This window comes from Apteryx mantelli, chromosome 1 (genome assembly GCF_036417845.1).
Source record: "Apteryx mantelli isolate bAptMan1 chromosome 1, bAptMan1.hap1, whole genome shotgun sequence".
Taxonomy (NCBI): Eukaryota; Metazoa; Chordata; class Aves; order Apterygiformes; family Apterygidae; genus Apteryx; species Apteryx mantelli.
This window is the reverse complement of record NC_089978.1, coordinates 49,942,649-49,953,771: the sequence shown is the minus strand read 5'-3', so window position 1 is coordinate 49,953,771 and position 11,123 is coordinate 49,942,649. Positions and strand designations below refer to the sequence as shown.

At 47.2% G+C, this 11,123-nt stretch overlaps 1 protein-coding gene across 4 annotated transcripts; it reads left to right on the top strand.

Annotated features, from left to right (window-relative positions):
* The first annotated feature begins 4,165 nt into the window (after positions 1-4,165).
* Positions 4,166-10,586, top strand: SPRY2 (sprouty RTK signaling antagonist 2). 4 transcript variants are annotated; one of them, XM_013951358.2, is made up of 2 exons: positions 4,166-5,019; positions 8,815-10,586. In XM_013951358.2, the coding sequence occupies exon 2, from the start codon at positions 8,866-8,868 to the stop codon at positions 9,805-9,807; it is 942 nt and encodes a 313-aa protein (XP_013806812.1). In that variant the 5' UTR covers positions 4,166-5,019; positions 8,815-8,865; the 3' UTR covers positions 9,808-10,586. The 4 variants fall into 4 exon arrangements, with proteins under 4 accessions (XP_013806812.1, XP_067145789.1, XP_013806813.1 ...); XM_067289688.1 differs by lacking the exon at positions 4,166-5,019 and adding an exon at positions 6,347-6,371; XM_013951359.2 differs by lacking the exon at positions 4,166-5,019 and adding an exon at positions 6,885-7,019.
* Positions 10,587-11,123: the final 537 nt, after the last annotated feature.

Genomic DNA, 11,123 nt, shown 5'->3' with positions numbered 1-11,123 from the left:
ACAAATAAACTGCACTTAGTCCTGTCCACGCCAAATTGTCCCACTTTTGAACATTTGGTCTGAAGGTCTTTGAGAAGAGAGAACTAATTATAAAATGAACAGTATAACCTGGAAGGGTTTATAAAGCTAAATTCCAAAAAAACATGCTGATTTTATCAAGGATACAAATAAAACCAAATAACATTGAATGGCACATCAAAGAGCATACTAGCTTTATTAGAACAATTTATATGCAAAAGCTCTATATTATATTATAAACACTAAATGTGGGTATTCTTTAGTATAATCTCAGAAGGATCAAAAAAGGCATTTGTTTATTTTTTTAAGTTTACATAAATATATTTGATATTCAACAAGAAAATATTCTCCTGGCATCGGTCCCTCCATATATACTGGGGCAATCATCAGATGGGATGAAGTTACACAGGATCTGACCTATACCATCTTTAAGGAGGGTGGAGATGATTAGCTAGATCTGCATAACAGTAGCTTAATCGCAGAAGGTTTGGGCATCACTAAAACCAGGAGACCAAATCCCAGGAGATGCAGAGCATGTGTGTTCCAAGCCAGAGTTGCAGTTACTTATTCCACGTCAAGACCTTCTCACATTTAACAGTGCTACTCCTTTTCCCACCAGAATGGGTTCCCAGTAGCACAATGGATGTATTATCTTTATCCATTTTCCCCTCTTAAGGAATTCTGAAGTTTCCTTCTGCTAACTTACAGTGAAAATCACAAAAGCAAAATTAATCTGAATCACAGACACAATTTCCTTCACAAAAAGTATCAAACATTTCACCATATGGTGAGTTTGACTTCTCCATTTCTCTGTAGGACATGCCTAAGTCTCCTTGTCTGCCCTGAGAATCTCAATGAAGTATCAGTAGGCAAAAAGCTTCACAGTTAATCACAAATTACTTAAAAAAAAAATCCTATAGCTCTCATGTATGTTACTTTTTTTAGAGTTACAAACATGAAAGACAATCAACTGAAGGTTTATGTTTCTAAGGAAATACTGGGCATTAGTGTGTAGCCAAACAAAGTCCTTTCAGGATGTGCAAAATCAATATCTATATCCCTGCATTAACTCATGAGATAATGCACAAAATGTTCTGAAAGTCAGCAAATTCACTGCACTTTCATTCCCTTGTGAGAATCAATTCCTTACAAATGAACTTTCTTTTCTGTCACAAAGAAAAAGGGGAAAATGCTATATTTTTCAGGTCCTGGGTCTGAAAATTAAATCAAGTAAAATCTTATCAGACAATTTCAGGATGTTGCAGAAGACTTCCCAATTGCTTCAGAAGGGTCTCATGTCATAGTCCTCACTCTGCCCAAGTGCCTGAAGTCCCTGGAATTGCTATTCTAACATGTCATGCATATATATAAGGTTATAAACAACAGGATATATGTGTGTGTATATATAATATGTGTGTGTATATATATAATAGATATACATATATATACACACACACACATATATATAACAGCTACATTCCTCTGCTGAGAATGAACTCAAGACTTTCATATCCAAGGAACAAGGTATTCTGCTTGGGTTAAGCAAAAAATCGTGCAGTGATTAGAGCAAACCACTAGGGGAAACATAGTTACATGCATTAAGCCACAGTTCATTACAAGAAATGTGAAATGGGAATGATATGTGTAATCCTGCAAAATCCATCCCAAGGAATCATCAAATTAAAGGACTGAGAATTCAGTTTCGAGGTCTCAATATGAAAAAAGTGTACACACTTATTTTTGCTTATTTGTGCACTGTTACTGATTACCTGTCTGCACATTACATTCGTGAACAAATCTTTGCAGGTTTGGTCTTTCTCTTTTGAGCTCAGCAGAACTAGGATGCTGTATGCAACTTCTTCTTTTTTTCTCCGTTGATGCTTCAGCATTTTGCACACATGATTGGCTCTGAGAATAAAAATAACTTCACTGATTCCATATCTGTTATTGGGAGTACTCATATATATTAAATGTATACACTTGTACTTGAGAACTGGTATATAAATTGTACTACTGACAGCCAAATTAAAAATATAGTATTATGAACCTTCCAGCTTATACACTATTTATATACTCAGTTTTTACACCGAGAAATAATTTAACAGACCATTCCCATGTGTATCGTCTTGTACAAAGGATTCTTTACCTATTTTTGTCTTTAGTATGTGGGAGGAAGTGATTTTTCTCTCCACAGTTAAATGAAATTAGCATAGTGTCTTCTGTTTCCCAGGTAGGTATATTTTAACCTGTACTTATCCCCTGAATTTCCTTGCTGAAAGAGCCCGTAACCTGAACAGGCGCACACCTCTGAGGACGTGCGGGTCCGTCTATTCCCAGCTAATCCGCAGCCATGCTCCGCAGCGTGGCTTCAAGCCAGTCAAGCGGGGGAGCCGCTCGGGGCCCCCTCCCGCTTCATTTCCGCGCAGGGCCGCGGGCTTTTCCCCGTCGCTCGCCCGGCTTGCACAGGACGCCCCCAGCTGCGGCGCGCAGCCTCCTGCCGAAACGCGCAGCGGCGGGCGCAGGAGCGCGGAGGCAGCCGCAGCCGCGCGGAGAGGCCGCGGGCCGCGCTGGTGCTCTCCCGCCTCCGCCCGCTCCGCGGCCCTCCGCGTCCGCCCGCGGCCCTCCGCGCCCTCCGCGGCCGGCGCCGCGCTCCCTCTGGCGGGGAGCGGCCTCCATTCATCGGGAGAGCTCAATGAAACCCCGCCCTGAAAAATAATGTGCCTTCCGTTCAGAACATTAGTCTGGACGAACGCGCATTTACATGGAAAAAATAAGAAAGCCTGAAGGCCGTCGGTGTAATGCATGGCCCTTTTTATTTTCAGATTTTATTTAGAATGACCAACTCATTCAAAAAGTGGTAACTAGCAGGTGTAGAAGAGGAAGTGTCTGCAAATTGCCTCAAGTAGTAAAAAGAGCTGTTGGGGGTTTTTTTTACACTGAGAATTGTTCATGTAAATAATGCAATGCATTACTGCTTTCTGCCTCGTGTATATTTTAAGCAGTGCCACACGTGATACTGGTATGTTAGTGCTCTGAATGCATACGCGGACACAGGGCGCTGCGTGCTGAACGATAAATTTAGGTGTAAGATGCCCAGGCACTGCGACAGTGATTTCAGCTAGTGCTCGCACAAAAGGCACCGAGCTGTTGCTGTGTCAGGAAACGCCCATAAGACAGTCACGTTCGTGAGCTGCTCGCAGGCAGTGTCCCACTCATGAATGGGAATTAATTAAAAGAAAATAAAAAAAAAAAAAAGGAAGGGCAAGCACAGCCCCTCTGCACACGAGGGGAGACCCCGCCGCTGCGCGGCCGCCCAGAGGCGCCTGCGGGACGTGCTGCGCGCGGAAAGCGCCGCGGCGCGCAGCCCCCGCCGGCGGCCAGGCCCGCGGCTCCCCGCGCCGGGCCCGCTTTGTTGTGGCAGCTGCCGCCCCGCGGCCCTGCGCGGCGCGGAGAGGCCGTCCGCGCCCGCGGGCTCCGCACGGCGCTGGCTCAGCGCCGCTGCGCGCTCGCCGCCCGGCCGCGGGGCGCCCAGTGCGGCGGCGTGCCGCCTAATCGCGTTAATCTGCGGGACAATGCCCGAGCAATCACCCTTCCTTCTCACAGGCGTAGCCGGGGACTGCTTACTTAAAAGGCAAGGGTTTGGGGGAGCGGAGGGGGGAGCAGAAAGTTTAAACTTTTATTCCGCCGAGTTAAAAACCGAGGGGGGAGGGGAGCCACCTGGAAGCGGGTCCCCGGGACGCCGGCGGCTGCAGGAGAGCGTGCCTCGCCGGGGCCGGGGCCGGGGCCGGGGCCGGGGCCGGGGCCAGCTCCCCTCGCGGTCCCGTGCACGCCTAGCGCTGCCTGCCTCCGGATAAACACACCAGCACAAAAGCGGCCCTAAGCGTCGCGTGGCCGCGCACGGAGGAGCCGCCTGCCAGAACGGGCTGCAGCGAGGCCGCGGCAGCGGAGCTCCCCGCCGCGGCTCTCCGCTCCGCTCCGCGCCGGGGCCGGCGGGGCGCGGCGGGCTGGCGCGGAGCGGCGCGGCGGGCTGGCGCGGAGCGGCGCGGCGGCGGCGCTGCCCTTTTGAATGCCTCCCGCAGCTCGGAGTGCTGGCAGGGCGCTGGGAGCGCCAGTGAATGTAGCCCCGCAGAGCCAATGAGCTGGGACCGGATGCGATATATCCTCTGGGACAACAACTGCTCTGTTCCTCCTCAGATCCACATGACGCCATTTACTGCTGCTTTTGCAGAGAGATCACCCTACCTCCTCCGGAAAGAAAAAGAGAGAGAGGGAGAGAGCGAGCGAGCAGAAAAACGCCGAGCCCCTACAGCTCAGATCTCAAATCTTCCTCCTCCTCCTCCACCTCCTCCAAACACACAACAACAACCACCACCACAAATCCGCTGCGCTCCCAAAACACCCCCCCCCCGACTGCAAACCACAGAGCTGCCTGCAACACACACGCTCGCAGAGGGAGCGAGAAAGCTAGAGAGAGAGGGGAGAGGAGCTTGCAGCAAGCAGCTTTTCAGCAGAACGGCTACATTGCACAAGCTGCTTTTTTGGAGGAGCTCAGTGGAAGAAAGCTTTGGGATTTTATTTTAGATCCACTTTATTTTGTTTTCTTTGGCTTTCCCCTTCCTCCTGATCATTTGCAACAACAACAAAAAAGTCACTTGGTATTGGCGATTCGGCCTTCTGTTCATTGAGAAAAAAAGTGTGTGTGTGAGAGAGAGAGACAGAGCGATTTCTTTTTAGGAGCAAAGAAAACCCACCCCGATCCGGAGAGGTGTTTTTATTATTATAATACACACACACACGCGTATTTATAATCGATCTGGGGTGAGGGACCTAACTTTGCTCTGGACTTTTTACATGGTGATTATTCTTACTCTAATTTGCAAGTTGGACTAAAGCAGAGTTTGGAAAAGAATTTTTTTTTGCTTTAGGGCTGGATTTATTTGCAAACCGCAGGAAGAAGAAAATACAAGAAAGAGAGGGGTTTGGTGCAGCGCCGCGATCACGGTGAGAGCCTTTTCCTTCTTTGCAAAACAAGCTTTTCAGTAACCCCCCCTCCCTCGGTTGCTCCAAGAAAACTCGTGGAAATGTTTGAGGCAGATCCCTCTTCCACTCGTACAGGTTCTCCCTCTCCCCCCCTTCCCCTCTCCTTCCTTTCCCAGAGAGGAGCTGGAGGTGGGATTTCGGAGCTGTTTCTCCCCCGGGGGGGGGGAAGTTGGGGGGAAGCTCCGCCGGGTTTTGCGGGCTGCGCCGCGTTTGCGCCCCGCCGGGTTGCCCGGGCGGCGCGGGGGGCGGCGGGCGGCGCGGGGGGCTACGCGGGCGCGCAGGCGTGCGCGGGGGGCTGCGGCGTGCCCTCCGCGAGCGGCGGTAGCCCGCTGAGGGGAGCCGGGCACGGCGAGTCCTGCTCGCTCCTGCCCGGCGGAGCAGGAGCAGGTTCCCGTTGAGCCCCGCGGGGGGAGGCCGCGGGGGGGTCCGCGGGGCTGCGAGCCCGGGGGCTGCTCGGCCCCCGGCTTGGAGGAGGGAGAGCAACCCGCGCCTAAATGGGTGATTTGCGCCCGGCCGTAGTGGCGTCGGGAGATCCGTGCGATTCGGAAGTGAGTTCACGTCTGGTATAAATATATATGTGTGCGCGCGTGCGTGTGTTTCTTGTGTGGTGAAATTAGTTCGATCCATAAGACGGGGAAAGTTCTTCCCCAGGTTCTACACTGCAGCTTTGCAGGGGAAGGAAAGCCTTTATTTTTGCATTTATTTTATTTTTCTTTTGGTGGGTTTACTTTGTAGCAGCCCCCCCCCAAAAAAAAAAAAAAAACGGCTGGTGTTTTCAGCAAGCTATTTGTGTGTCAGTTTGCCCCACCCCGATGGTAAAGTCCCTTTTGCCCTAATCCATAGTCTGATCACACACTCGGCCCTTAATGGGGGTTTCAAAGCACTTTGAAAGCGGAGGAGGTGGTTCGTGTGTGTGCGGTGGGGATGGGGGTGGGGGGGCGCTGCACAGGCTCCCGGCACAAAACAGAAATTCACGGGCAGAGAACTTTTCCTCCTTCGGCTCGCCCTCTCCCAGCCAGCGAGACCCGGGGTTTTTCCACAGCACGCAAGAAGCCCCTTGCGTTTTAAACTTCCCCATTTTGCAGAACGCGAAACCCGGCCCCCTGCTCCCCCTTTTGCCAATCCCAGCTAGCAGAAGTTAGCGAGCATGGCACTTGAGCTCCGCGAGAGTGGACTTTGGCTTTTGGAAGTGGGGAAGCGTGTTATCACACACATGCACACACAAAAAGGCAAATGCTGCTGCTTCTCCGCTCTTGGTGGGTGGAAAGGGGAGAAGAAGCGCTAGATCAGAGAAGGGAGAGTCCTGCTTTCCCGTAAGAGTTTTCAGGGAAATGTATGTTTGCAAATAAACGAGCGCGAGGTTTGCATCTTGTCCTGTTGGCGGATCTTTCAAAGGGTTGAAAAAGGAAGATTGCTCAGGCTCGGACTAGTGATCAGCTGCAAATCCCTTGTGTGTCCCTTCGGGCTGGGGGCAAGGGGGCGGACTGAAGTGTGCACGCTTTGCAGCAAATGGGGGAAAAAAAATAATCTGAGCAGATCTTCCTGCGGCTGGCTTTGAATGGGTGCTTATGGCAAGACGAGAGGGGGGTAATCTGCCTTTTACCCGGCTGTCCTGGAGGTGTTGCCTCAACTGCTCTGCAGCTCGCTTTATATTACCGGGCTGGGGAAGGCTCCTTTAGCATCTCGGGGGGGGGGGGGGAGTTAAAAGGAAACATGGGTTTGACTTTCCCGATAAGGCAGGCAGCAGCCCCCTCCCACCTCCCAGCCCAGGGGATGTCTCCCGGTTATCTGCGGGCTGTCCGCACTCGCGGGGCCGCTTGCGCCGCCGGCAGCCGCGGCGCGGGGCGGCCGCGTCCCACCTGCTGCGCGCCCGGGCTGCAGCCTCTGTACAGAGGGGACGGGAGCGGAGCGCGGCGGCCCCTTCCGCAGCCCTCAGCTCGGGGCTTTTTAGGAGCCTGCAGGTCAGGGTCAGCTTTCCTTTCGCACCGGGTTGTCATTTCTGGAGAGACAGGGCGACTTCGGCGTGTCTTCTCGGCTGGCTCAAGTGGGCTAAAATCTAGGCTTGGGGGAGGAGAGCAGATAGCGTTGCTGGTTCCTCTCAAGGATGGGGGGAAAGCATTTTATTTTGTATTCTTTTTGTCTTGAGAGAGTTTCAGATGATGAAATGTCTACTCAGGCTGTTGGCTGGAGCTTTTTTATATAGCAAAGGTTTTAATTAAAAAAAAAAAATTCCTCAAGATAAAATTTCAAGACTTTTTTTTTTTTTTTTTGAAGGGGAGAGACACACCGTGACATACATGCTGTGTCCAAAACCGGGATTTGGCAATGTTTAAGGATGTAGTCACTTTTAAATCTTCCTCTTTTTTCTTTTTTTTTTTCTTTTTGGAAAGGAAAAGCACTTGAGGGGAGGTAGCCAGGAGTTAAAAGGTTAAATGTTTTCCACTGCTGTTAGAATAAAGACAGTGTCTTGAGACAGACATCGTTAAACTGTTTGGCTATATTTTATTTTACTGTGGTATAGTATTATTGTTGGTAACTGATGTGTACAGAGTAACACTATGGTGCTCTTTCTAGGTATAATTGAAGACATTGTGTGGTCCTTGTAAGAAGCTTGGTTCCTGCTTGGGTTTTAATTGCAAAATATTGTTTTGGATTTTTGTATAGGTAATTAGATTTGGGATCTACTTTAAAATATGATAAAGGCAAAACAAATATTAACTAATTTAACTAGAGGTCAGTACTTGCAACTTTGCATATTTTAATTTGAAAGTTAGTTATATACAAAGCTCTTATCTCCTAGGTGTTTTACTAGATTTCCATTTAAATTCTTAAGTCTGTGTTTCTCCTTTGTAGTTAATGACCCTTTAAAGTAATAATCACAATCAAATATTCTTTTGGGATGCTAGCATTGTTTGATTATATTATGCATGCTTCTGTCCCACAAGCCACTCAAGTAATATTTTCAATTTGAAAAGTAATCTATAGAATTTTTTACATGTTAAAAAAAAGTGTGGTAGCATTGCTTCTGTAGTATTGAGCCTTAAAATAACAGAGTGGTGTACACAAGTATGACACACACTAAAATATTGGAGGGAGATATTTTTACGTGAGCTGTTGAAGTTTTTGGTAGCACTAACTCATTTAATGTCTAACCTCAAACATTTTATTGCTATTTAGTGTTTTTCTTGGGACCATTGGTATTAAACTAAAATTTCCTATTTACATCATGTAAAGTTTAATGTGTAAAGAGACTAGCCTACGAAAATATTATCCAATTTTAAACAAAATTGGAGAATTATGTCTGTCATCAGCAGGTCACATTACACTTGCTAAATACTTGTAGGGTTTTTTTTTTATGTAAAATACATTTTAATAGTGTCATGTGAAAGGAAGAGTCACTTTAAGTGGCTGAAATTTAATCATGTTAAAAGCCATGGTCTAGCCAGAGGATGGCTAGGGGAGGCTTAGATAGCAGGTATAATACCTAGATTTTCTAGAATCACAAGTCAAAATGTACGGACCTAGAGAAGAATCTCTTTAAGCTCCTCATAAAAGTAAGAAATGCCTTAGCCAAAACAGGCCAAGTGAAGCATATTCAGCTGACTGGCTCCTGCACACCGCCCCAGATGTGACTCCCTTTTTAATGGCTGATGCATTACTTTAATGTGTGCAATGCTCGGGGATCCTTTAGGCTTGCAAGGCTGCCAGAGAACATGCCATGTGTTGCAATAGTGACTCTTCTCTTTGTTGCTCCAGGATTTCAGATGTGTGCTAAGCCTGTTGGAGTGAGCACGCTTCAGGGCACTGATGGAGACGAGAGCTCAGAATGGCAGCGGGTCGCAGTCCTTGCTACAGGCTCGGCGTGACACTGGGAGGCCGCACGGGGAGCCCGACCTGAGGGATGTCCTGACGCAGCAGATTCACGTGTTGTCTTTGGACCAGATCAGGGCCATCCGAAATACAAATGAGTACACAGAGGGACCGACGGTGGCTCCGCGACCAGGGGTCAAATCTGCTCCTCGTCTAGCAACCCAACACAAAAATGAAAGGCCTCATGGCTTGCCTGAACATCGTCATTTCAGCCGGATCCAGCATACGCAAATACATGCTTCTCCTCGGGTGCCTCTGTCCCGCTCCATCAGCACAGTCAGTACAGGTTCACGGAGCAGTACAAGGACAAGTACGAGCAGTAATTCCTCTGAACAAAGACTTTTAGGATCATCTTCAGGGCCAGTTGCCGACGGGATAATCCGAATGCAGCCCAAGTCTGAGCTCAAGTCAAGTGAGCTGAAGCCACTGAGCAAAGAAGACTTGGGAGCACATACCTACAGGTGCGAGGACTGTGGAAAATGTAAGTGTAAGGAGTGCACTTATCCGAGGACCCTCCCGTCATGTTGGATCTGTGACAAGCAGTGTCTTTGCTCAGCCCAGAATGTGGTTGATTATGGGACTTGCGTGTGCTGCGTGAAGGGCCTCTTCTATCACTGCTCTAATGATGATGAGGACAACTGTGCCGACAACCCCTGTTCTTGCAGTCAGTCACACTGCTGCACGAGGTGGTCTGCCATGGGGGTGGTGTCCCTCTTTCTGCCTTGCTTGTGGTGTTACCTACCAGCCAAGGGTTGCCTTAAGTTGTGCCAGGGCTGTTACGACCGGGTAAATAGACCCGGGTGCCGCTGTAAACACTCAAACACAGTTTGCTGCAAAGTTCCCAGTGTCCCCCCCAGGAACTTTGAAAAGCCAACATAGCATCACTAATCGGAAATATTAAAGTAATAAGGATTATTTTAACATACATATGCAACCACCTAAGCAGCTATGGTCTTGGCACTGTAGTAGAAGGGTTGGGGATATACTTTGCTGTTTGCAGTGAAATGCTTCTCTCTGTGTGTGCCATCTTAACTGATATGCTTGTTAGAATCCAGCTAATGGGATACAGAAAAAAATGGGATACAGTACATTGTGACCCACATATTGCATAAGCTAAAGCAACACAGACACTCCTAGGCAACTCTATTGTTTGTGAGTAGTACTTGCAAAATTTGTAAATTAGCAAATGACTCCTTTTTTCATTGTTTTCTGCCAGAGATAATGTGCTATATTTTTGTATATACAATAATATTTTCAACTGTGAAAAATAAGTGGTGTCATAAGGCATGGCACAGTCACAAAATATTATACTAATATGTTGTACATTCGGAAGAATGTGAATCAATCAGTATGTTTTTAGATTGTATTTTGTCTTACGGAAACCTTCTATTACAAGACTCTGATTTCCCTTTGGACTTCATGTATATTGTACAGTTACAGTAAAATTCAGCCTTTATTTTCTAATTTTTTCAACATATTGTTTAGTGTAAAGAATATTTATTTGAAGTTTTATTATTTTATAAAAAGAAATATTTATTTTAAGAGGCATCTTACAAATGTCACCCCTTTTTATGAGGACGTCATGTTGCTGCAAATAAGGGGTGAACGATGCATATGTTCACTATAAAATAGAAAATATATTAACGTTTGAAATTAAACTGGGCTACTTGTCATTTTTTCCCCCATTTATTGCTCTGAGTTGGAAAAATCAGTACTTTTAGTTGCAAACATCAAAGTAATGTAATCATATTGAGGCTAATATGATCAGTTGGATAACAAAAATAAAACTTTAAAGTGTTTTCTTTTTTTACTGCTTCACCTGAAAATAATGCAGGATTTTTGCTTCTTTTAGACAAATGTTATGTATACTCTTCCTAAAACAGAAAAGGGAAATGAACATAAGAAAATGCATTAATCCATTCCAGACTAGGACTAATAGGCACTGAAAGCTTGACCTATTCTATAAGTGATGAGCTTTTGTGCTTTAAATGGGAAATAAGTAATCATTCACAAATATGTTAGGCTTGCACAGCTCTAGTGCTCGGGGGGGGGGGGGGGGGGTGGAAAATTAATATGGCCAGTGCAAAAAGCATGCAGGATTATTTGTTAAAAGTGGAAGAACATGCCACAGGGAATGATAGATCTGAATGCAGTCCAGCCTTATGTCAAACATTTGCCTCACTTGTAAGAGGAAA